This window comes from Macaca thibetana, chromosome 9 (assembly GCF_024542745.1).
Source record: "Macaca thibetana thibetana isolate TM-01 chromosome 9, ASM2454274v1, whole genome shotgun sequence".
NCBI lineage: Eukaryota > Metazoa > Chordata > Mammalia > Primates > Cercopithecidae > Macaca > Macaca thibetana.
In genome coordinates, this window is record NC_065586.1 from 91,408,972 (window position 1) to 91,435,631 (window position 26,660).

Here is a 26,660-nt window from a genome sequence, read left to right on the forward strand (position 1 = left end):
ATTCTAGAAACAAAACACTGGAGCTAGCACGCACCAAAGGGACTGGTGGGTATGCTGATAATGGCAGTAGGGAGGTAAGCAAAAGACCATTTTGATTTGAGCTCAGATTTACTTTTACTTTCAGCTCAAATGTCCCATATGTGATTTCTTGTTGTCCAAAGATAGAAATCAGCTTCAGTGAGTTTCTAACTTATTTCGGCTCTCACCATATATGGTGCCAGGGATGCATTACATCAGGCATGAGCCTTCCCAGGGCTTTGACCCTGTAGAGAGGACGCTTCCCCAGAGCATCAACAGTGCACTCAGATCCAAAGGTCTCCTGCCCTGGGGCTTCTTTTAGTCCTGAAGAAGAAAGGGGATAGGCACAGTGACTTTACATGCAGGGAACTACTTTTTGTTGTAAACATTGTAGGAACCACACAGGCAGTCTGCATTCTGCCCAGTTGGCTACAAATGAAATTCTATTTATCTTTTTAGAAGGTGGGTCAGTAAACATATGAGGCTTCTGGAAAATCATGGTATGTTTATAGTTTATACAGTTCTGTAAACTACCAATTCCCTTGTCTAAGCCACTGCATACTTAAAGCTTTGGCAATCACTATACAGACAAGAAGTCACGTTTCCATTTAGAAAACACATCTAAGAGGTAATGCGTGACCTAAAGATCCCTGAAATTTGAATGGCTGATTTTACATTGAATATGCAGGATAAAAACCTCTTTATCAACAATTTACCAGGTTCCCTTAAAGGGAACCCCAATAAAAGGAAAATTCTTGGATAGTGACAGATAAGAAAACATACTTTGTAAAAGATATTATAGGGTGTTCACCCTTATCAACCTCTTGAGGGCAATGCTTTACACAGTGATCTGAACACCACGGAGATGCTCAATAAAGCTGTGTTAAATAAATCTATTTTAAAAGAATTTTTATTTACTTCACATGCTTTTAAAATTATCTTTTCAAAAGAGCTGCTTAAGAAGCCAAAAAGAATTACTGAGTTACCCTTTGAACTAAGTCACTGATAGTAGAAGAGGACATGCTTCCACATTTGCTCTGAATTAATCAGCACTGTTTCTCAATCTGCATAGAGCTGATGGCATCCGTTCTTGAGATGGTTGAAAAGTAGTATGTCTGCCACAGGCAGCACATTTATACACCGTGAGAGGGTTTAGGAATGGGAAAACCATGGCAAGTCCTTTACCGGACAAGTGACCTCCCCAGTCCCTATGTCTAATGAGGACTTCAAAAAGCCAGGCTCATTTACAGCTCCTGGTTCTAACCGGTGACCCAGGATGCATATGGCTGTACCTAGAGAGGCAAGTGATGGCAGGTGGCAGAAAGGCTAAATGTGTTTGTTGCTCAGCATACAAGGCAGACAGTTAAGCAACCAATTCCACGCTGGGGAAGATAAGCATCTGTAGGGAGGGAGAAAAACATCATCTCTGATTCTGCTTCATTTCAGCAGCAAATGCAATTTTACATCCTCAGGAGCAGGAACCAGAGGATCATTGGAGAAGTGGGGTGGGAACTAGGAAGGACCTGCAGAATTTCCAGACCCCTTGTGAGTTCAGGGAACACCTTCACAGAAGGAAGGCACAGGGAAGTGGACCACATAAGGAACACATTTCTGCAATAGTTTTTGAGCAGTACAGCTTCCTTTAAGAGAAAAGACTAGGCTAGGTGTGGTGTCTCACACCTGTAATCCCAACACTTTGGGAAGCCAAGGTGGGAGAATGGCTTGAGGCCAGCCATCGGAGGCTTCAGTGAGCTACGATGACACCATTGCACTCTGGCCTGGGCAACAGATAGAGACCCTGACTCCAAAAAAGAGAGAGGAAGACAGAAAGAGAGAGAGGGGAGACAGAGAGAGAGAGAGAAAGGAGTAGTAGTCGATTCCACAGATGTGGCTCCTGTATGCAAAAATGTTCATCACAGATCACCTAAATTAAAACATAGTCTATTCCCTTTATCAAAATGACAAAGTAACAACAGGAGAGGGAAGGAAGAAAGATCAAGAAAGCCACCTGGGGGAAAGACTTAAGCAAAAGTATCCTTATTCCAATTTGTACAGCTTTGGGGGATTTTCTTTTGTAGGATACAGCTGGGCTGTACTGTCATTTTGCCTGTTCCTGGGTTGCTGGACTTAGAGCCTGGCCACAGCTACCTGATCTTAATCTGTAAGGATACTGTTGCTGGAGTTCTTACAGCCCCATCTCCAGAAAACAATTGGAATAAACACAAGATGCATTCTTCTCTCAAATATTACACTCTAAAGAATTAAAAAAAAAAAAAAATCTCAGACCTTTTTCCTACGTATCCAAGGCTAAATGAATTCCCTCTTTCAGAACACTTCTACATACATAACAAACCTAAATAGGCATCAAGGCCTATTTCCAACACCCAGGTACAGACCAACCTCATTCCATGCCTCTGCTTCCCTTGACCCCAACTTTCCCTTAGCTCGGTCCTTGCAGAGCTTATCTGGAGTTGTCCGAAAGCTTGAAACCTACTCCATTATCCAGTTGGGGAAGCAGGAAGTCACCAGTCTAAGTTAAGAGACTCAAGAACAGGTACCACTCACCAGTCCCCACCCTGCCCTTGGGCACATGCCTACCTGGGACTTGTCGGAAGGAAGATTGGGATGCACACTCCTGTAGCCCTTGGCAGCAAGTGAAGATGGCTGGGCATTTCCATTGGCATCAGCACTGGAAGAAAGCCTCCACTCATCTGAGAAATAGGGAGGAAAAAAAAGCTCTCACTCACAGGGAATAACTCCCTGGTTCCCCTGTAACTCCGGGGTCCTTAGTAGAAGGCCAGAAAGGTGAGAATGCAAGAGAAGCCATACCTGCTGAAGAAGGCTCTGGCTCCAGACCTACACGTGGTGCAGAAAGGATGGAAACAAGAAAAGGGGAAAAGCAGAAATGGTTACATTTGCAGGAAACAAGCATGAACTGCATAGAAGGTTGAAAATCCAGCACCCCGTTGTCTGACACAAAATGCCCTCAGTCACGATGGCCTGATTACCATAGGAACCCACTCAAAACCATGATGTGCTCACAGGCACTGACCTTTGAAAACACAAGGCTCACATTCACAGGGATGAAGAAACAATTGTTACTTGACATTCTTATTTTACAGACAAAAAGGCAACAGAATTCTCTACTGTCCAGTCCCTCCTCACTGCCTCTCATTCCCCTTCCTCGAGCCTGCTGTGGGCTCAGGATGACCACTCCCAACCAACTAACAAGCCCAGGAGAGAGAGAAGTGGATCAACACTTTTTCCAGGGGTGAGGGTGCTGGGCTAAGGGACAGAACATGACTTAAGCCAGGAGGTATCTGCTGCGATAAAGACTTTTTTCTCCCTGCCTGCTTTTCTTCTTTCCATTAAATGAGCCACATAAACATTTCAAAATCTAATCACCCTTCTTGAGTGTTCATCACATCACAAAGCACCCTTGTCTCCCTTCAGCCTTCCCAGCCACTGCCTGATGCATTTCAGAGACCCTAAACTTCTCCTAGTTTGATCCACATAGCACATAGCACCATAAGGCAGCAGACTGCAGTGGTTACGAACCTGACTGGAAAGGCAGCTGGGCCTCAATTCATATCCTGGGTCTACCACCTAAGGGTTCTATGACCCTGAGCAAGTTATAAGCCTCAGTTTGCCCATCTGAAAAATGGAGATAATGATATGCCTGTTTTATAAGTGTTGTTAATAAGAATATATATGCATGCGAAATGCTTACCACAGTGCCTGGCAAAGTTCAGAAAATGTTTGCTATTTATCATCTACTGTATCATCTCTTGTCTCTACTCTCTATCCTTGATCTAACCCAGGGGTCCAGAGACTTTTTTCTATAGAGGACCAGATAGTAAATATTTTAGGTTTTATGGGCCATATGGTCTCAGATGCAACTACTTGGCTCTGCTATTGTAGGACAAAGGCAGCCACAGATGATATGTAAATGAATGAGCATGGCTGTGTTCCAATAAACCTTTATTTATGGACACCAAAATCTGAATTTCATAAAATTTTCATGTGGCATACAATACCATTCTTCTTTTGATTTTTCTTTCAACCATTAAAAAATGTAAAAGCCATTCTTAGCTCGAGGGCTGTACAAAAAAAGGCACAGGCCAGATTCCGCTCACAGCCATGGTTTGCCAATCCCTAATCTAGCCAAGCCTTAACCCCTTCCTCTCCCAGGCTGTCTCCTCTTGCCTTATCATGTAGAAAAAGAGGGACTAATACTGCAGTCTCACTGCCCAAGCCTCCATTTCAATGTGGGTCCCTCAGGGGCTAGACACGGGCTTTCCAGATGCCAAGTTAAGATTTACAGACATTTACTGAACACCTCTCTAAGTGCCACTGTGAGTCACTGTTACCCCCACTTAGTTTTAGTTCAGTGTACACAACAACTCTGTGAAGTAGGTAATCACTCTCCTTCATGGATGAGGAAACAGAGAGGCCAACTGACTTGCCCAAAGTCACACAGCCAGGAAGTGACAAAGCAGTCAGCCCAAGTCTCCAGAATCCAAACCTAGCACCCTGCCTACCACCTCCACAGCCACCAGCCTCCCCATCAGCCAGGAAGAGGATGCTATGCTTCAGAGAGGTGGTGGGAGCCAAAAACAGCTAGAGCAAAAGGCAAGGTAGGGTAAAGGTTCTGAGTGATTGGCATTCACATATAGCAGTGGTGTGGCTGCATCAGGGCTTGCTGAAACACAGGTGGCTGGGCCTGGCTCCCGCAGCTTCTGATGCAGTAAGTGTGAGGTGAGGCCCAAGAATTTGCATTTCCAACAAGTTTGCAGGTGATGCTGAGACTGCCAGTCCATAACCTACACCGGGAGAACCACCGATGAGAGGTACACTCAAAAACTTCCTTATTCTGGAAAACTAGCTGTATCCATTTTATTTTTCCGCCTTTAAAACAGTTTTTAAATTCAGCTACATATTCTTTTAGCAAGTTGCCTGTTACATTTCTGCCACTTCCTTATGGACAATTCACTGCTATTTGTCTTCTCCACCCCACAAAAACCGCATGCGGTCGGCCCTCGATACCCACGGATTCCACATCTGTGAATTCAACCAACTGTGGATCAAATATTGGCAGAGAAAACAAAGAATAAGAAAACAATAATAAAACATTAAAAAATACAGAATAACAACTATTTACATAGCACTTACATTATATTAGGTGTTATAAGTAATCTAGAGATTATTTAAAATATACAGGAGAATGTGCATAGGTTATATACAAATACAATGTCATTTTATATAAGGGACTTGAGCATCCTCAGATTTTGGTACCTGTGAAGGTCCTGGAACCAATCACTGGCAGATACCGAGGGACGACCATAGTTGGGAAAGGTACAGGACATATGTTTTGCTCACATACTGCAATGTACCGGCTTGTATGACCAGGAGCAAGTTCACCAGCCATGCTAAATTTTACTTTTCTCATCTACAAAATGTAATCCTTACCCCATACTCCTCACAGGGAGTATGATTCTTTGATTCTCTCCAATCGAAGAACTGGAGAATCTTTGAGAATCAAAGATCAGGTTCGTGAAAGTACCTCTGAGTGCACCACACTCCCTGTCGCATCCAGACGGCTCCCTGGCCCAGAGCTCCCCTCACACCTGGCAGGCCCTTAAACACCTGGTGACATGCCGTGACAATGGTCCACTTCCTCCCTCACAGCTATCACTTGTACTGTTCCACCTTCTTTTCTAAGTTGCTATTTCTAGTCCACCTTTGTCAAATAAGTCTATCAAATTTATTAGATTTTTGCATATACTAACATCAACAGGTTTTGAATGAAGGGCTATCTAATGAAGCATGTAAACTTTGTACATGGAACTGGGGACACATTATTTTGCCCACTTTCTGGTTCTCAGTTGGGTTGGTTCTATTCAAGTGATGCTAGCAAACAGCTATGCCATGGAAAGCTGAGATGTGAACTATTCTTCCAAACCTCCAGGTATCACTGTGACATCAGATTGCCTAGTTTCAGCCCTGAGTCTCTATCTTGCTAATTGCATATCCTGTGGCAAATGACCTGGCCACATCTGTGAAATGGAGATAATATCTACCTCTTTTGAATCATGAGGACTAAATGAAAGTATCTGGCATAAAGCATGTGCTTTGCAAAATCAGAATTCAAAGCATAAGGGGGGAAAATAACCATGGACAAGAATGAGCATTGTTGATCTCTGCCATGTGACAAATAGCTTTAAGAACATAAGATCCTTACGGATACATCCACTTTTTCCTCTCACTCCAAGTCTTTAAAACTGTTCCCCTTCCCCTATCCCAAAAAGGCAGTTCCCAGGACCTCTTAAATGTTCCTTTCTTCCTTGTTAAGGGAGAGCTGTATTTCTGACATCTTACTATCCTTCATCTATTACCTCATCTTCTGAACCTGGAAGGTTGGTGGCAGCCTGGGGCCATCTGTGCCAGTGTGCAGCAGTATGAAATTTTGCACACACAATCATCCATTATTAACTCCTCATTGAAGAGACTGTCAAAATGCTGCTTTCAATAAATGTTACCTTACAGCTCCCACGGTGGGGGGAGTGCCTTGGAAAGTTGGATCCTAGAGAGCTTTCGCAGTCCTGAGAGATCTACCCCTTCTGCAAGACGCATAATTTACTTTGCCTTATCTTTTCCTCCAGCTGTTCTTTATTTCAATCTTTTCTGGCCTGTGGCTGTAGCCTCCTGATATTTTATTTTATCTCATTCTATGCTAATTTCATTTTGACCTGTTTTAAAGTCTTTTGCTGATCAGTCAATTCTTCTTGGGATCTTAGGATAATTTTCACTGACTGAGTCTTGATGTGTTCTGGTAAGAGTATTTAAGAGGTAGATGATAGATGTTAATAGTGAGTCTAAGGGTGTTCCAAATCTTATTTGTGTTTATTTTGTATTCATGCTGTATAGCAGAGAATTTTACTTTATCCAAAAAGAAGTCTGGCCGTGGCCCTCAGCTTCTGGGATATAATCTCTGAGCTCCTGGGAAGTCCTGCCTGATAGGAGTGATTTTGTTTATCTGGGACTTTGAGTCACACCAACTATGTGACTTGGGGTGGGGCCCTTGAGCCACTAGGAGCTCGATCGATTAGGAAGTTGGACTGGAGACTGAGATCTGCCCTGTGGGCAGTGGATCATGCCTATGTAATGGAGCCACGGTAAAAATGCTGAACACAAAGGCTCGGGTACATTTCCTGGTCGAAAATGCTCTGAGAACACTGTCACACATCACTGCTGGGAAATAATATGTCCTGACTCCACGCAGAGTGGGCAACAGAAGCTCCGCATTTGGTACCTTTTCCAGACTCCACCCTATGTGCATCTTCTCTTGCCTTTTAAAATCTGCATCCTTTCCCTATAAATAAACCATAACCCGGAGCGTAGCAGCTTTCAATACGTTATGTGAGTCCCTCTAGCATTACACCAAATCTGATAGTTGTTTTGGGAATCCCCGAACTTGCAATTGGCGTCAGAAGGGAGGGTGCACTCTCGTGAGGACTTTTCCCTCCAACTTCTCAGTTGGCCCTAATGTTCACACGTGTACTCATCAAAAACACTCAAATTTAATGGAGGTATGGGGTACCTTTAACTGCTTCAATGTTAACCTTCCTATGGTACCTTTTTGCTGCTGCCATTTCTGGAGAGCAAATGTGAGAGTCAAACCAGAGGAAATAATTTGAATGTGGGTCCAAGAATCTTTATGTCCAAAGCTAACTTTGCATTCAAGAATCAGGCAGTAAGGACTGGAGCCAACTGGTACAGAATTAACAAAATATAAGGGCTGAACTGGACCCTGGCACCTAAGTCAGAACACAGGAATTGATACATCAAGCCACAAGATCTTTAGACTATACCATACAGGAAGCTTGGTATCACACCCACCACCAGCTCAGGCTCCCTGTCTGGAGTGAAAACACCCTGACCTGGGACATGATCAAGTCACTCTGAACCAATATGGCCAACGCTCAGACCTGGTGTGGCAATGAGGTCAGGAGGCAGGGATAAGGTGATGAGGTTTCTCCTGGGGGCAGGGAGTCGGTACTAAGATTACTGCTATTCCTTTCAGATGGTTCTGATCCAAAAACCAAGGTCCACATTCAGAGATGAGGAGGCTGATCAGGAAGCTGTGGTCAGGGATCTTGAGTTAAGCCACCACTTGAATGGAGGAGTCTGGAGAATGAGTGTCAACTGGGCAATTTCCAGGGCTCTCTCTGTCACTCCACCTCCAAGAATGTCTCCATTCTCTCAAAGTTCACGTGGATGCAGACGGCTTCCAAATCCACACACTAGACTCCAAATTTCCAAATTCCCATTAGAAACATTCTCCTGGAAGTCCTTCCCTTGCCAAGAAACTCAACATGTCAAAAGATGGAATTCAACATTCTTTTCAGCACTCTTCACAAATCCCTCCATCTCCATGAGTGCCACAGTTACTCTCCTAGACAACCAGGGAAGACATCTCCTGGGCCACATGGAGTCTTACTCTCAGTGGTCCTTAAATACACCACAAGGAGCCCTGCTCATTTCATTCTCCAAAAGGCACTTTGATCCTCAGCCTCTGCTCTTCACTCCCATTGACACCATGCTAGGGTAAGACCCTCATGACTTCAAACTGAACGTATTTCAAATCTTTAACAAGCCTCTTGACCTGCAGGAACTAGAATGGTTACCCTTAAAGAGCACTTGCTTTGGGCCTGTGCCAAATGCTTGACATGAAAGAGCTCATTTAGCTGGGTGCAGTGGCTCATGCCTGTAATCCCAGCATTTTGGGAGGCCAAGGCAGGTGGATCATGAGGTCAGGAGTTTGAGACCAGCCTGGTCAACATAGTGAAACCCCATCTCTACTAAAAATACAAAAAAAAAAAAAAAGGTAGCCAGGTGTGGTGGCGGGCGCCTGTAGTCCCAGCTACTTGGGAGGCTGAGACAAAAGAATCGTTTGAACCCAGGAGGCAGAGGTTGCAGTGAGCTGAGATCGTACCACTGCACTCCAGCCTGGGTGACAGAGTGAGACTCCATCTCAAAAAAAAAAAAAAAAAAAAAAAAAAAAAAAAGAGCTCATTTAATCTCAACAACTCTGTTATGGTCATCTCCAATTTATAAATAAGGCAACTGAAGCCCTGTAAGGTGGAGTAATTTGTCCATATCACAAAGACAGTAAGTGGCAGTGCTCAGCCTCAGTAGAGAACTGTGTGAAACCAAAACTATATCAACTCTCCCAGGTGAGGGGGTTGGGACAAGGACTAGAAATAGGGGGCACTGCTGAAATGTGGGTATCAGAGGGCCAGGTAGGGACTAGAGCTTCCAGTCCAGGCAAATAATCAGCAACCTGGACACCTGTAGGCATTGAAGAAGGTAGCAAACAGGGAGCAAGTCAGTGAGGAAGCAGAGAGAGCAGCTGGGGGACAAATGCTGTCCCTGGTGAGAAAGGAGGGAGCCAGATGCCATCTGACATTAGCTATCCGCAAAGGCATTGGGAGTAGGAAGCAATCCTTGGCAAGAGCCATCCACCGCCTCACACTTGGGCTCCCAGTCCAGACTGGGCATGGCTGTCTGCAAATACTGCTGAAAACTGTTATAATGAAGCCAGGGAAGGCCCAGGAGCTCCCAGGCCCCAGGATGGGATAATAGACTGGTACAGGCCAGCAAGTTGTCAATCTGGAGGTTGACATGGACACTGTCAGAGTCAAGAGCCAGCAGGATGCTAGCCAATAGGTAGCATAGTAAGGGGACAAGATTTCCATTCCTGAATTGTCTATACTCACATTCTCTCTCTTTTTTTTTTTTTTTCTTTTTGAGATAGAATCGTGCTCTGTCTTCCAGGTTGGAGTGCAGTGGCGTGATCTCACTCACTGCAACTTTGCCTCCTAGGTTCAAGCAATTCTTCTGCCTCAGCCTCCCGAGTAGCTGGGATTACAGGCATGCACCACCATGCTTGGCTGATTTTTGTATTTTTAGTAGAGATGGGGTTTCACCATGTTGGCCAGGCTGGTCTTGAACTTCTGGTCTCAAGTGATCCGCCCACCTCAGCCTCCCAAAGTGCTGGGATTACAGGTGTGAGCCACTGCGCCCGGCTTACTGACATCCTCTTTTAAGCCCACTCCCCAGTGTTAACCCATTCTAGCCTGCTTCGTACGCATCAATGAGCATGTGGGGTTTTCTTGTTTCCTCTACTCAAACCCAGCTTATTCCTTTTCATCCAAACTGCCCTTCTGTACCATCTTAAATTTATCGCCAATCAAAAGGATTCCATTTGTGTCAGGCTAACTTCCAAACTTCCTAAGGTCACAGAGCATTCTGGAGCTAGAAAGGCTTGGAAAGCATCTGGCCCAAGTTCCTCATACTTGATATGGGCTCAAAGACACTAGGACTTACCCACAGCCTGAAAGCAAGATGGCTGACTACAAGTCCACACCTGACTCCTGTTGCAACATAGCGCCTTTTTCCTTACCTAATGCACCTAGAATTGCTCTCTTTTCCTCCTTTCTCATCACAATTCCAAGTGACTTACTCAGCACCTGGCACATAGATAATGCTGAATGAATGTATGCTTATTTGGATTCGATGATCTCAATTTACAAAGATGAACTTACTGTAAGGTGTGAATGACTGACAGCTATCCCTTAATTCTTCCGAGTATAGTATTTGCATTTTAAAACAATCTGGTGATGGTTTGGTGAAAAAGATTTGGTGAAGTTTCTTTTCACCACATTAGTTGGTAGAAATTTGTAAGACACAAATGTATTTTAGGACAAGAGAGTGTTTCCAAAAGTGCCTCAAATCCACACACAGGGCTGGGCATGGTGGCTCACACCTGTAATCCCAGCACTTTGCCAGGCCGAGGCAGGTGAATCACTTGAGCCTACAAGTTCGACACCAGCCTGGGCAACATGGAGAAACTCTGTCTCTACAAAAAATATAAAAATTAGCCAAGTGTGGTGGCGTGCACCTCAGCTACTTGGGAGGCTGAGGTGGGAGGACAGATTGAGCCTGGGAGGTCGAGGCTGCAGCGAGCAATGATTGCATCACTGTACTCCAGGGCTGGGCAACAGAGTGAGACCCTGTCAAAAAAACAAAAGAAAAGAAAAGAAAAAACAAATCCACACACGGTACTGGTAGCACAGGCGTGCACCTGGTAGGCATATTTGTGTTCTACGTCAATGCCACACTGTAACCACTAGAGGGAGCCCCAGGCTCCCTCTCCACCACCTCCATTTACTGCCAGAGGATGGGACAGCCGGTTTGTAAGGTCATTTGACTGCACATAAGGCCTTTCTCTTTGCATCATCCCTTAGGATTCTCTTTTCTCCAAACGTTCTCTAGCTTGGGAGCTGGGTCTTCCCAGTTAGGCTTGGAGAGGCTGGATGAGGTTAGCCTTAGAATAAAATAACTTTGCCTTCTCTCCTCAACCCCACCTTTCCAGTGAGTTAGGAATCAGGGCTGGACTCAGGGATGCACGACCAAGAAGCTACTCTGTTGACTTTCAGGGCTGTGGGCTGCTCGGGCCTGCTGTCAGTCTAAGGATAAAGAAGCCCTCACAGGGACCAACATCACCAGAAAGGGGTTTGTGCTCAAACCCTAGCCTGGCCTCATCCGCCAGCATGTGACCCCGGCACCTGTTATGGGTGGCTGGGCAGGAAGAAAGTCAGTTTCCAGGATGCTAGGTCTGGCCATTTCCATGCTACATATCATATCTGTCTTATCACAACACACCACTCTCGCTGCCCCAGAGGGGTCTGCGTACCCTACTGCCTATCTTCTCTTGTCCCAAGGGAGTGGTCCTCCCCTCCATTCAATTTCTCCCTCCCTTTCCTTCAAGAAAGCAAGCTCCCATCCCCTACAGCAGCAGCTCTCAGATGCGGTCCTTGCACTAGCTGCATCAGCATGACCTAAGAACCTGTCAGAAACGCGAACCTTCAGACCCTATCTCAGACCTGCAAGCAAGAACCCTACATTCTACAACTCCGGGCTGGGGCCCAGCAACCTACCTTTTTACTCTAAGTGATTCTGATGCAGCTAAAGCGTGAAAGACACTGCCCTACAGAGTGGAGAGGTGCTGTCTCACCCTAAACTAACTGTGCCTGATCTCAAAGTCAGCATTTGCCAACTCCCAGAATACTTGGGCTGTGCAAAGTCGTCTCTGGAGAGGCCAAAATAATCTAATGATAATCAAATAGCAGCTAACATCTAACAGTCTATTCCATGCCACCAGGCATGACACACAGCACTTCATACACTTCTTCCTCACAATAATCCTATGAGGCAGGTGCTATTATCAACCCCATTCTACAGTTCATTAGGGTTGAGAGAGAGTGAATAACTCAACCAAAGTCGCACAGCCGACACGTGGTGGGGGCAGGGTGTGCACAGAGATCTGTCAGGTTCTGAAGTCCCAATTCTAAAACTCAATACCTCAGGTTTCCCAAGTGATGGGTTAAGGTGGGGAGATGGGCTTCATGTGGCTTCTTTGATCTCCCTTTGCTCCTAGTTTACACTGGGCCTTTGAACTACTCTCCTGATCCTGCTCCTGCAGCTGGCTGGTGATCATCCCAGGCCTGAGCACTGCCCACCTCTGCTTTTCCGGGAGCAAGGTCATCGAGTCATCCACACTTCTCAGTCTCCCCTGGCTGCACCTCCAGCCCAGCCTGGACAGGTCACAGTGAAGCTCTAGGAAGCAGGGATGAGCTCTAAGAAGCCCAACCTCTAGCCCATCCCACTGCTTATCCCCTATGCCCTAAGCTATTTCAGTCTGCTTGAGTGCAGTCTGCAGAGTACTGGCTCTTGTCACAGGATGACCTGCTCAGTCAAAGCTAACATAAAGTGGTGGTCATTGCTGTGCCTTCACCCGCAGCACGTGACTGTCAGTTTGAAGCTTTGACCACTACCCATCCAAAGGAGCTGACTGTCCCAGGGGTCCCTAAGAGAACCCAGAGTTATCTGATGAACTCACACCCTCCTGAGCAAAAACACCAGAGCCTCCTCCCGCCCTTCCCACGTGGCTCTGAACATCTTCCCCAGCCTCAGTGCACCTGGTTTGCTTTCGTGTTGCGGGGTTTCCTGAGGGCTCACAGGGCTACTGCTTGGGGTTTCCCTGTAGGAAGACGAGGCCCGGAGAGTCACCGCTCCCTTCCCAGTGCAGATTTTTGTAGGATCCATGTCTGAAAAGAAAAGGTCCAAAATTGAAGACTGAATCCAAGACTCCTGAAGGATTAAAGGACAGTTGGTTAGCAAATTGTTACAGCTGGGGAATGAGATGAACCTGGTTACAGCCACACGAAGTCTTTGAACACTTGTGGTCTATGAAATTAATCTGTGGGTGGTGGAGAGGGGCAAGTTTTCAGAGGTTTACTGTGCATCAGGAAGTTAGGGGAACATGGCGGCAATGGTGAGTTCTGAGTAAATGGATGAGTTATAATATCAGCTGAAAACATTTCAGAATGAAAGCAGGTTTATTCCTTTTATTAAATGAAGTTTAGGTTGGTGAGCAGACTTCTGACCAGTTAGTAAGGCACAGTTCAAGAAATAGTTTATGAAAGACGTTTCAAGCTTCCAGACCATTCTTCTCATTGAAGACCAAGTTGGCAACTAAGGAAGTTGGGGGGCGGGGGCAGTTCCATGGAGAACAACTACTCCTTGCAGTTTTCCAGTGGGAAAAGGAAAAGCAAATCTCCTTGGATTAGCAAGTCAAGACTCCCAAAATGCTGAGACAGAAGGATATGCTACCTGGCAAGAAAGCTCATGAGTGACAGCCTCACTTTTCAAACATAACAAAGAAAACTCACAGCAACAAAAACGACCTGGAAGGCTAAATCCTTCAATGAGCAGTGTCCACTGAGCCTCAGCTGTCTTCACAGGGTCCTGGCGTCTCCTACAGTTTCACTAGGGCCTAATAACAGACGCGGGTCAACTTTGAGAGTTTCCTTGAGAAAGATTTCAAAATACGCTTCAAAAGATCTGAATGCCATCCTGCAGGAAATCAGTCACGGAGGCAGGGAACCGGGGCAGACCACACAGTTCTGGGAGGCACACGCACTGAGTGTTTCTTTTTGTGCAGCTGAGCTATGCAGAACGCCACAGTTTTGTTTTGTTTTCAGACTGCTCACAGCCTAGATCCCTGACCTAAAATTGTCACAATTAGGATTACAGGTTGATGTTCAGGGTGTGCGTTTGGGCAGGATGTGAGTTCAGACACCGGACTCATCCCATTCCTGTTTGAGGGCAGAGAGAAGCAAAGCCTCTTCTCTCCTTGCTTTCCACGCCAGCAGCCCACTTCCAACAACTCAGGGAGAATGATCATTAACGTTAGACAAGAGAATGGACCTGCCTCGTCAGCACCTCTTGTATTGAACGCAATGCACAAAACGCACAATGTGTGGCAGGGCAAGTGTCAGCCTTGGAGAGCATCTGACTTATCCAACTCTATCAAGAGGCTAAGTGACTGATGTCACCAAACTATTGGGAAAACTGGTTCATAGTCACTTCAAAAGGATGAGGGGCACACTGATGGATGCAGCCCATCCATAGGTTCCTGGACACACAGCCCAGTTACTTCTGAAAGCACCATTGGATAAAGTACTGTGTAGGCCTCGTGTGTCCCACTTTGTACAGAAGGAAGCGATGAGCCGGAGCTGACATCTGAACCGTACTCCCCCACCCCCTGGAGGGGAGAGGCAGGAAGGGGCTGCAGGTAAAATTGGGGAAGGCATGGGGGATGCTCTGGGATGGCCCGGTGAGCATCAGAGGCAAGTCTAGGTTGGGCACCTAAGGCAGCTGCTTCAAATTCAGTCGTTCAGAGGTTCTCTGTGACACCAGGTTAATTCTCAGGGAGACTGCAGTTTTTGTTAAAGTACTGGGAGTTGGAAACCTCTAGGGAGAGCCTAGGATGTCCATGCACCTCAGACTCGTCCCAAAGGGAAAGCTGAGCCTCCAGACTGACCCTTCTCCTAAAGAAAAGAGGGGCGAGCCCTCTGTCCTCAGTTCTTCCCCACATTCACTGGCTCCCAGGAAAACGCACACAGACATTCACGTACGCAGAGGAAGTAAGGAAGCAAGCTGAGGAAGTGAGACGGAATGCCTACTAAACATGCAACGATTCAACTCAAAGTGCGTGTTAGAAGAAAAGAAGAAATGAAAACCATGCCATGATCCGCTCACAATTACAGAAAATAAACCGACCCAAGGAGATACCTGTAGGGAGAACTAGGCCTGAGGCGTTTTTCACTGTCTTCACAGGAATGATTTTAACAGCAGAAATAGAGCGTGCACGTAAAGGGTCGGCAGTTGCTGAAAACACAAAAGGGTAAATGGTGCATCCAGAAAGAACATTTGGGAAACACTCAGGCAGTTGAGGAACTGGGCAGGGACAATAGGAGGAAGTCGCCCACACAACAAGAACAATACAAAGGGCAGTAGATGCAGTAATTAAAAATAACCTGCTTTCTCTCTTTAGAGTTCTAGGCCAAGACAACAGACCCCTCCCCTCCAACCATCACCCAAATACAGCTGGTCAGTGTTGATCGGTGCCTCCTGCCACACCAGGAGCTTGCCAAGGCTCTGGACAATGATTTACAGAGGCACACAGATGGCCTGGCAAACAGAGGAAGGGGAGAGCACTCAGGGTCCACAGGGCCTCCTGGGAGCATGCTGGGGAGGGGGTTCCGAGGAGGAGGGCGGTGGCCCATGGGCTGCAGATGAGTGCAAGAACGAAGGAACAAGATCGTGAGTTGCCTGGTCCCTTCAGCCATCAGAGCTACTTCTGCCATAGCATAACTTCTGGGGTCTTGTGCCTGCTCCGACAATTGTAGCCCTCTGGCCCCAAGCAAATCAGAACCTCCATCTGTTAAACAGCAGATGGCCTTGCTCAAACCCACCCTTTCCTGGTCAGGAGGTGCCAAGTGTCCAAGTGCATATGTAGTCTCTGGGGCAGCACCCAAGTGCACAGCCCAGGACCCCAATGCCCGGCTGAGCTAAGGCAGAGCAGGGATGCCTGCCTGGGACACAGTGAAGGCCACCGCTCAAACATCCTGGGTGCTCAAACTTATCTATTGGCAGAGTCTCTGGGCTCCCTGCCTGCCCAGATTCTGGAATCTCATGGTAGGCACGTCCCCTAACTCTCCTTACACGGAGCCTGTTGTGAGGCCTCCCCTCATCCTCTCCTTTAAGGGCAGCACATAAAGAGGGATGGGAGCTCTGTGTGAAGGTGCCAGAGTCAACTGTGGCCGCATATCTACAGAAATACAGCGGGTGGGGCTGTCTGGGAACAAGACCACCACTGCAGAGTCAGCATTGGTGAGCCTGTCAAGGCAACAGAAGGGAGGCATGTCGGCCAGGGACAGTGCACCTTCCAGTCCATCCTGCTGTCAGCTCACCTCCTGAGGCATGAGGCAGTCACACGGCGCCTGGTCATTAATGACTAGGTTGCTAACGACGCTACTGCATGGATTAAGACACACATGTGCTCTCACAGCATCTTCCTGTCTGCTCCACCTGGGAGATGGGCTTGGGGGAGACTTTTGTAACCATTTTCAGAGGAAGAAGCAAGAGGCTCAGCGAACTGCTCAGGCTCATTCAGTTCTCAAGCAGAAAGGCTGAGACTGGAGCTCGGCTATCCCAGCTCTGGTTCAGTGACCTCAGGCCTCCCTGATGCCCTTCAGGTCACCCCTGCCTGCTTGTTTGCAGACAAAAGTGAGTCTCACCAAGGAGAGGGTGGGACCCACTCCACCTGCCACCCTCCCCCACATGCCTTAAGTCTCTTGTATAAATGAGTTCACATGGATGGGGTCGATGACTCCACAGGTTTTAAACTAATAGGGCCCCCACCCCTCTCCATGCTCCTCACTGGATGCTAAACACATGCCTGCAGCCACTCCACAGGCACTGCCCCTCAGTTCCCTAAGTGCAACTTGGTCGAGACTGTCCAGGGCCCCACACCATGGGTGCAGACAGGCGACCAGGCAGGGAGGCAAGAACAGGAGCATGGCAGGTCCCCTCCGGCCACCAAGGAACCCACCCCCACACCACCTGGGCCCTGTACCCCAGCCCCTCCTAGTCTCTGGGCATACCCTCTACGGCTGGTTCCTCTTAGTTCACACTTTGCCTTGTCTTAAAAGGAACACTCTGTTGACCCAGATGGAAATTACACAGATCAAAATGCCAAATTGTTTGAAATTATTCTTTGAGATGCATCTTGACTTAAATGCCCAATGCGAGGATTCTGGCCCTTCCTCTTGTATACCATAAAATTTAGCTGGATGAGCATTCATTCCAATTCTGAATTTGAAGCAGAAATAAATATGGCAGAGCATAAATTCCCTCATCTTGTAGATAAGGGAACCCACACCCACAAAGATAAAGGGCCTCTCAAGATGTCCTGTTCATGGTGGCAGAGCTGGGACTTGAACCCATGCCTTGTCACTCCAGCTTGAGTGTCCATCACACTACTCAGTAAAAGTGGTACCGCGAGCCCCGTCGCCAGGCTATCTGCACAGCCACACTGAGGTCAGGATGAAAGTCTCCAGGCCAAGCAGGACCTCAAAGGTCATTCATCACATCCATCATTCATTTCACATTTAAATCTTTTATCCTAAAATTTTTAAAAACTGAAACTATGAGAGGATGTGCATTAAATTAATGCCACTGAAATAATTTATTTTAATGATTTAGGCTCTTACCTTAGGGTCAGGACTGTGAACACATCACTGTTTATTATAGGTGAAGGTGAAAGGCTGAGCAAGGGATATTTCAGGCTGATAAATGCCATCTGTACCAGGCATGAAGTATGCATTGGTCCACGTGCCTGATCTGTCATTCACAGCATCCTTGTGTGCTAGGGAAAGTTTTTAATACCTCACAGTGGGAAAATGGCAGCCTCAGACTCCCGAAATGCAAGAACAGGCTCCAGGTCTCAGCAAATCAGTGTAGGGACCAGGTCCCCAGTTTAGGGCTTGGTTAGGCCAATGGTGTTCGCACCAGGCAGATGGGATGGCCCCGGCCTGACATACTCCACACCTTTAGAAATGCTTTCCAGTACCAATCCAGACTTCTCTCCAAGAACCTTACCTTTGTCTTGACCATTGCTGCCAGGTGCCAAGCCATTCACCACAGCTTTGGAACTACCATCACATTCTGCAAGAAAGAAAGAGAGCAGGAAGTTTGTGAGTAAACTGCCCCAGCACTTACTGAGTCCTGCATGGCAGAAGGTGCTGGGGTCAGAGTCAGGAGGAAGCAGAGGGGTCCTGCCCAGATACCTTCAGACCTCTAGGCCTCGGTTCCTAAGAGGCCCTCTGCCGAGAATGCCTCATCCTCCCTTCTCACCTGATGGAAATTCCACGCATCCCTGGGGCTCCCCTCAGATGTCATGTCCTCTGGGTTGGCTGAGACTTTCCTGAGTTCTGCTCAGTCACAGAAGCTGAGACCATCCCTGCTCACCTGCAGCCTAAGCCCCACCCAGGTCCCCATCCCAAAATAGATAGAGGCAGGCCGAGGAAGGCAGGCCGGCAGGCCCTCCAAGGAACCCCTCCAAGCCCAGAGTTAACCAAGCTACAAACATAATCACGACTAGCTATGGGTTTTTAAACACTGACTTGCCCAGGTCTGAGGATCCATGCTTAGCACTACATAATTAGCATCTCATTTTATCCTTAAGACCCAGACCTCCAGAACTAGGAGTTAGGAATGCCTATTTTATAGATAAGAAAATTGAGGCAGAGAGGATTCCAGGCCTGCCCGAGATCACTAAGCTGAAATTTGAACTCGGGTCTGCCCATCTCACAGCTCATCTTCTTCCTCCCCAAATAGGATAAACATTTGGGTTTCCTGATATATACATACATACATATGTATACACATATATTCTGTTTCTCCAAATGCTGGGACTGAAGCTTAGTCCCACACCCCTGTAATTCATTAGGCTGAGACCTAAGTCACCTTACCTAGGCCCTTAACAATCAGCCTCCCAAAATGGGGGTCGCCTGCTATAAGCCACACTGACAGGCCAGTCTGGATGCTGCCAGTGGCCATACACGAGCAGGGCCACTGCCCCACCCAGTGCCTGGACTTCCCCATGCTGGCCTCACAGGCTGTGGCCTGTTAATTGCCCACACCCACCTATAGGTGAAGGCTAATTCTTCTAGATGTCAGAGTCTTCCTTGAGCTCTGATTTCTGAGATGAGTGGAAGAAGGGTGCTGGTGAGAAGGCCAGAAATCCAAGTACCTGCTCTAGTTCCTTCTGTGATTGTAGGCCTTGCTCCAGGCCTCCCCAGGCTAGTGTGGGGCAGCCTCTGAGCTACCAGCAGGCCCAGCCCCATGTTCTTCCTTTCTTTTAATTAAATGTAACAACCCAACTTGAAATTTTGGAAAGGTATTTAAAAATTAGTAACTCCATCTCCCGAAACTCAAACCTCTGCAGCATAATGTTGGTGTCCAGCTTCCTGAGTTTGATTCAGCCACAGCACACACTAGGTGAGTGATCCCAGCCATATTATTAACCCCTCAGGGCCTCAGTTTTCCCATCTGTGTAATGAGGGTGGCAAACCACGCTCCACCTGTGAGGGTTTTCCAGGAGAATGTAACAAGATCACACAGGTAAAGCACTTCACCTGGTGACTGGCAGCCCAGCCCAAACTTGGAATAAAAAGAATCCACCATTTTTACACTGCTCTTTCCACCAGCATTAAAACAAATATTTCCCATGTAGCTACTTTTCTCCTAATGACCATTTTAATAGCGGTGTAATATTCCATCAAGTAAATACACATAACGTACTTACTCGTACCCCCCACTTCATGTGGGTGATATTTTTGTTTCCTTGGAATTAAGATAGAAATTCCCAAGAGTGGGATCATCGGGTCAAAGGCTCCAGAGTTTCTGAACTCTTCCTAGGCAATGCCTCCTTCCAATCCCCCACGTTGAGAGAGAGATTCTGGGGAGAAGTCTCCTGGGCTTTTCCACACCCATACCCTTCTTCCAGGCCTCTCCCTTCCTCCTTCTCTGGCCCTTAATGCCAAGAGGAGTAAACCAAAGTTAGGCCAGTTCTGCCACTGGACGAGAAAGTAGCTTTAGGCTACAGAGAAAAAGTTTAAAACAAAATAAAGCCAAACACCATGGCCTATTTTAAATGACAACAAAAGCAAAAAGCCAAAGAGACAAAAATGAGTTATGAAGCAGGAGCTACTGGCAGTACCTGAGCCTGCTTAGAGGGGAAAAGGTGCACGGCCTCTTCGCACACAGCAAAAGCACTCAAGGAATTGCTGAGAAGCCAAGTCCCTGGCTTTGCAGGGAGGAACTCTGAACTCATAACAGTACGAGCCCAAAGATGAAGCCCTTGCCATGCCTTGGACACAGAGCCCAGCACTTTAAAAGCACTGCCTCAGGCCAGGCACGGTGGTGGAGAGGGGCGGATCACCTGAGGTCAGAAGTTCGAGACCAGCCTGGTCAACACGGTGAAACCCCGTCTCTATTAAAAATACAAAAAATTAGCCAGGCGTGGTGGTGGGCACCTGTAATCCCAGCTACTCAGGAGGCTGAGGCAGGAAAATCACTTGAACTCAGGAGGCAGAGACTGAAGTGAGCCAAGATCATGCCACTGCACTCCAGCCTGGATGACAGAGCGAGACTCGTCTCAAAAAAAATAAATGAAAGCATTGCCTCACTTAATCCTCACTAAATCCCAATGAACTAGGGCTTTTATTATGTCCATTTTGCAGAGGAAAATGCAGAGAAGGGTCCACCACGGGCCCAAGACTATGCAGCCAGTAAGCAAAGAGGTCAGGGTGTGGGCCTCAGCTATTCCACCCAGAGCCTTCCTAGGTCTTAACTACATACTGTCCTGCTCAGAACTTGGCTAAAAGGATATTGTATGCAAATAAATTGAAAAGGATGATTTTTAATCCACAAAGGTCACTGACAACACTCACGAAATACTGCAGGATTGGGAGACCCCTGAATGAGATAGCCACATGGTCATATTCCCACCCCACAGCCTGCCCCACCTGCAGGTCTCAGGAGGCTCCAGGGTATGCTCAGTAGCCTAGGTGGGGCTTAATCTCCAGATGGAAACTTCTCTGCTCCAATTCTGGGTTGGAAAGCTGACAGCTCTTGGCTGCATGATGAGCAGGGATCTGTTCCCATCTCTATCTTCCCTAACCCACGTTTTCTACCTCAGCTCAAAACTAAAAACACTCAAAACTGATTATTTCTTTAGGTCTTGACTTTTACTACCAAAGGCAAAGCAAAAGAGAGAGCAGACTGCTCTACTAGCCTGGATGAAGGAAGCATTAGATTAGTTCACATCCTGGGGCAATTATGGCCACTCAGTTTACTTTTGCTGCAGTCACTCAGATTAAGAAATGCCATGGAGGTGTACACATATGTCAAATTTTATCAAATTGTATACTTAAAATATCTGTGGTTTATAGTATGCCAGTTACATCTCAATAAAGAGAGGGCTAATGTGCATGTAAAGTGTATAGCACAGTTCTTTGGCAATAGTAGTAGGCACTCAAAAAATCATTAACCATGAAGGTGATGATAGTCATGATGACAACTTATGACAAAGCTTTGGCATTCACCCAGTTTGCAAAAAATAAAAAATATAATGCCAGAGTGGGGCCTTCGGGGTACGTGGGAAATCTGGGTAAACGGCCCAGTCTGGTAGATGAGAGAAAGATGAGTTTAAAATGACTTACCAGAGCTCATGGTGGTGGCAGGACAAGTCGTCTGCAACTGGGGCTCTGAACTGCTCTGTAGAAAAACAAACACCACACAATGCAATTGATGAATGGCAGGTTCGCGATAAATCCCAATGGTTAGTATTAAAAATGCAAACACTGTAACCCTTGATAAAACAGAGCTGAACCAGGAGTCACCTGGCCAGGCTTCTGGTTCATGGTCACCCACATATTACTGTGACCTTGGGCACATCACTCAACCTCACTGGTTTCAGTTTTGTTGCCCATACTTGATGCTAATGTTATCTGAGATCCCTTTCAGCTCTAACATTCTATAAAAAAACCTCAAGCTACATGAGTGCACGTGGTTTAAAGAGAGGGTAAAGGAAAGGGAAAAAACACATTTTAGGAGAAAGAGGTAAAATCACGACACAAACTGATTTGAGAACTTACTGATCATACTGAATGCTTATACATAGCTTACTATGCACAAGGAAATGTTCTAAATGCTTTAAATATATTAATGCATTTGACCTCACAACCCTAGAAGGTAAGCACTAATGTCATGTTAGTTTACACAGATGAGGAAACCGAGACACAGACAGGTGAAGCTGTGTGCTTGCCGCAGTGGAGGAGCTGATACTGGAACCCAGACAGCCTGACTTTCTGGCCCACGTTCCTATGCACTGTGCTCTACCACCTGGAGCTGGGAACCAATGCCTGATGTTCAAATAGATAACCCCTTAATTTAGTAGGGTCTCAAAGAAAGCTTAAATTGTACTGACAATGCCCTAATATATATCTAGATCTTTTACTGAGTTATCGTTTGCATACAACCGAATATATCCATTTTAATTTTACAATTCGATGAGTTTTGACAAATATATACATCCTATAACCACCACTGCAATCACAATATACAGCCTTTCCATCACCCCAAAAAGTTCCCATGTGTATCTCTACAGCCAAGTACCATCTCAGGTCCCTGTTAACAACTGATCTGCTTTCTGTTACTATTGTTTTACCTTTTCCAGGATTTTATATAAATGGTATCATAGTATAGGTAATTCTTTGCGTCTGGCTTCTCTTGTTTAGCATAACACTTCTGAAAAGCGACTGGTTAGATATGGCTGGGTCAGTTTCTGGACTCTTCTATTTCAGTGAGCTGTCTTTATCTAATAACTCACTGTCTTGATTACTATAGTTTTACATAGCCTTGAAATCAGGCAATGTGAGTGATAGAGTTTGGATATTTGTCCCTGCCCAAATCTGATGTTAAAATGTAATCCCCGATGTTGGAGGTGGGCCTGGTGGGAGGTGTTTGAATCATGGGGGTGGATCCCTCATGGCCTGGTGCTATCTTTGCAATAGCAAGTTCTCACAAGACCTGGTCATTTAAAAGTATGTGGCACCTCCCCCACCCTTACTTATGCTCTTGTCGTGTGACACTCCTGCTCCCCCTTTGCCTTGCACCATGATGGGAAGCTTCCTGAGGCTTCCCAGAAGCCGAGCAGATGCCAGCACCATGCTTCCCGTACAGCTAGCTTACAGAACTGTGAGCCAATTAAACCTCTTTTCTTTATAAATGACCCAGTATCTGGTATTTCTTTACAGCTGTGCAAGAATGGCCTAATACAGTGAGTCTTCCAACTTGAGTTTTTTTTCCAAAATCATTTTGGCTATTTCAGGTCCTTTGCATTTTCATATAAAGTTTAAAACCACCTTATCAATTTCTACCAAAAAAAGTCTGTTCAGATTTTAACTGGAATCGTGTTGAATCTGTGAAAAACTAACATTTTTAACAATATCGAGTCTTCCAGTTCATGAGTATGACCTATCTCTCCCTTTATCCAGGTCTTCTTTAATTTCTCTTGGTAATGTTTTATAGTTTTTTCAAAGTACAAGTCTTGTACATACTTCAACTAATAAAGTCTTACTGAACACATCTGAAGGTCACACAATCTGAAAAACAAGTCCTTGGGATACGCAGAACCTTGATACTTCAAGTGTGGTCCACAGGCCAGCAGCATTCGCATTAGCTGGGAGCTTACTGAAAATGCAGAAGCGGCCAGGCGTGGTGAGTCATGCCTATAATTCCAGCACTTTGGAAGGCCAAGTTGGGCAGTTCACCTGAGGTCAGGAGTTCGAGACCACCCTGGGCAACATGGTGAAACCCTGTCTCTACTAAAATACAAAATCAGCTGGGTGTGGTGGTGGGTGCCTGTAATCCTAGCTACTCGGGAGGCTGAGGCTGGAGAATTGCTTGAACCTGGGAGGCGGAAGTTGCAGTGAGCCTAGTCCGTGTGTGCCACTGCACTCCAGCCTGAGTGACAGAGTGAGACTCCATCTCCAAAAAAAAAAAAAAGTAAAGAATATGCAGAAGCTCAGACTCCATCCTGTACCTACTGAATCAGAATGGGCATTTTAACAAAATTCCAGGTGCTCTCTTTGCATTTTAAGGTGTGAGAAGCAATGATGCAGAGGAAAGCTCCCGTTCACAAATTCTGTAATAGGGATGTGAAGATACGGTATGAAGGTCTGCAAAAGGAGACATGCTTTAGCTTCTTTTTTAAAAAAAGCTGAAGTTGGACACTGATTTCCTTTCTGGATGGTTGCTTTGCTTACTGTCCTTGTAATTAACAGAGTAGAATGCTAAGGATGAAAAGGAAATCATCCTAAGCCCATCTCTGCAGCCCAAATCAGCAGTAACTTTGCCTCTGTCACTGGCAAATACATCTGAGACTATCTATGACCTTCAGTAGCTGTCCACACAGCCAGTTTTCTAAGCTGTGGAAACATCTGTTCTTTCAATTGAGAAACACACAACCTGCTGTTATCTGTATGTCCTCATGTTTTCCAATCCTAATTTTTTGATACCTTAGTTTGTCTCCCAGGATCAAAAGGGTTGTTGTGATACCATCCAAATGCTTTTATTTTGTAAATAATTTTCATGAGTAATTGTATTATGTTAAGGTTTTTATTCCTTATTTTTTCTTTTTTTTTTTCTTTTTTTTTTTTTTTGAGACAGGATCTTGCACTATCACCCAGGCTGGAGTGCACTGGTGTGATCACGGTTCACTACAGCCTCAACCTCCTGGGCTCAAGCAGTCCTCCCACCTCAGCCTCCCAAGTAGCTGGGACTAGTTGTGCACCACCACATGTGGCTAATTTTTAAAATTTTTATTTTTTGGAGATGGGGTCTCTCTATTGCCCAGGCTGGCCTCAACTCCTGACCTCAAGCGATCCTCCTGCCTCAGTCTCTAAAAGTGCTGGGATTACAGGTGTGAGCCACTGCACCTGGCCTTTCCTCAATTTTTAAAGCAGTATTGAAGAAATCTTCTTGATTCAACTGTGAAGCTATCTTAACTGAAACTATTTTCATTCTTTTAGGAGTCCTTTCTAGCCTCTAGATACATAAATAGCATGTACACTGCTGTAAACATGCTATCTGGACAGCTTTGTGTTCTAATTTTTAAATCAAATATTTCATGAACATTTTTCTAGGATTCTACATAGTCAGCATATCCATCATTTTAATGGCTGTATTTCATTGTAATAACACTCCATAATCCATTTACCAATTTCCTTTGTATAGCTTAATTCATCTTAATTTAAAAAACAAGTACAAAGCACACAGCATTCTTAGGCTGGAGAAGGAATGAATGGAGATGTCTTATGAACCAAACAAAAAGGGATACCTCAACTCATACATGATGAGTAATCACTGTCATATGCAGGTAGCCCTTTGCACATTTCACATTTCTCAATATAGAAACTACTAACTTCTAAGTGTCAGCCCCTCTTACTTACAAACTGACCTAAAATAGACATGGTCAGAGATAATCTTCAAAATATTTAACCATCATTTTGCCACAAATGTCTACCAACTGGAGCAGACACCAGTTGTAGCACTCTCTGGGAGGCCCCTCCCTGTGCCTGCTATTAACCATTTAATGGCTGGATGGTTAGAGGGTAGAAGGCGAATGGATCTGGGTGTTAACAGACTACTTTGATATTTTAAGACCTAGTATGATGATAGTACGTGACAATGACAATGCACAGGTGAGTACCAGCTCTTGCACACGAGGACTTTTTGAGTAGCAGGTTCTGTTGTGTGTTCACTCTGGCGATTAAATCTCCAGCAGTTGATACTAACAAACAAGGACATTTTAAAATAAAATTAAAAGTGCTGAGGATGAACGGGCTGATTGAAGAAAAGGAACTGCAGCAATGGCAGCAGTGCCAAGGACAGTGCCCCGTGTCCAGTCCTCCCCTGTGGTGGCAACAGCAGCAACGTCCTATCCAGACTATTCCAGGGCCTGATTCTGGCTCTGATCCCAGCCAGCTCAGCCTCCTGGAATTCCTGCCCCAGTTCTGAGTGCAGTTCTCCAACCTTCCATAAACTCCGTGAACTACCCAAGATCTTGCCAATAAATCCCTTCTCAGTTTGAGTTCACCAGAGGTGGTTTCTGGTTATCTGCCACCCAAGAACTTTGACCAGTAGAAGATGGGAGGGAGAAGTCTCCAAGATTTCATCTGAAGAGGAGAATCTTCATTCCTGTCTCCTGACATGAGGCTGACCAGATCTGAATCCCAAGTGGCTTGGCAGTGGTTGTGTCTCTACAACCTTAAGTGCTCAGAGCCTGGGAAGTGAGGATGCATCCATGAAACTACACAAACTGAGCTTGACCAGAACACTGAAAGCTTTGAAAATCATAGTCTAGTCCCTGCTGTTTATTTAGAGGTAATAAGGGTCATTACAGTCAGATGAGAACTTGAGAGCTTATTTTACATAAAAAACCTCTAACACTTAATATTTATTTAAAAACTAAGCTGTAAAGAGCCTGATTTGGTTGAGTACATGATGGCATGACTTTGGAATGTCTCTTACAAGTCCCCCCTCCAAATGAGCCAGGCACCGTTGGGTAAAAGCCAAAAGGACGAACAGTGTACCATCTAGTG

General features: G+C 45.9%; 1 protein-coding gene across 50 annotated transcripts in view; it reads right to left on the minus strand.

Annotated features, from left to right (window-relative positions):
- Positions 1 to 26,660, minus strand: part of SORBS1 (sorbin and SH3 domain containing 1) — a 252,695-nt gene that overhangs the window by 109,080 nt on the left and 116,955 nt on the right. For 31 of the 50 annotated variants that reach the window (XM_050802732.1, XM_050802744.1, XM_050802716.1 and 28 more), the window contains 6 exons: positions 21,717 to 21,771; positions 18,091 to 18,156; positions 15,220 to 15,315; positions 13,062 to 13,190; positions 2,848 to 2,874; positions 2,617 to 2,729 (listed from right to left, as the gene is read on the minus strand). In XM_050802732.1, coding sequence (XP_050658689.1) covers positions 2,617 to 2,729; positions 2,848 to 2,874; positions 13,062 to 13,190; positions 15,220 to 15,315; positions 18,091 to 18,156; positions 21,717 to 21,726 — 441 coding nt within the window. In that variant the 5' untranslated portion in view covers positions 21,727 to 21,771. The remainder of the gene's footprint in view (positions 1 to 2,616; positions 2,730 to 2,847; positions 2,875 to 13,061; positions 13,191 to 15,219; positions 15,316 to 18,090; positions 18,157 to 21,716; positions 21,772 to 26,660) is intronic. The other 19 variants (XM_050802768.1, XM_050802724.1, XM_050802745.1 and 16 more) reach the window with 3 other exon arrangements.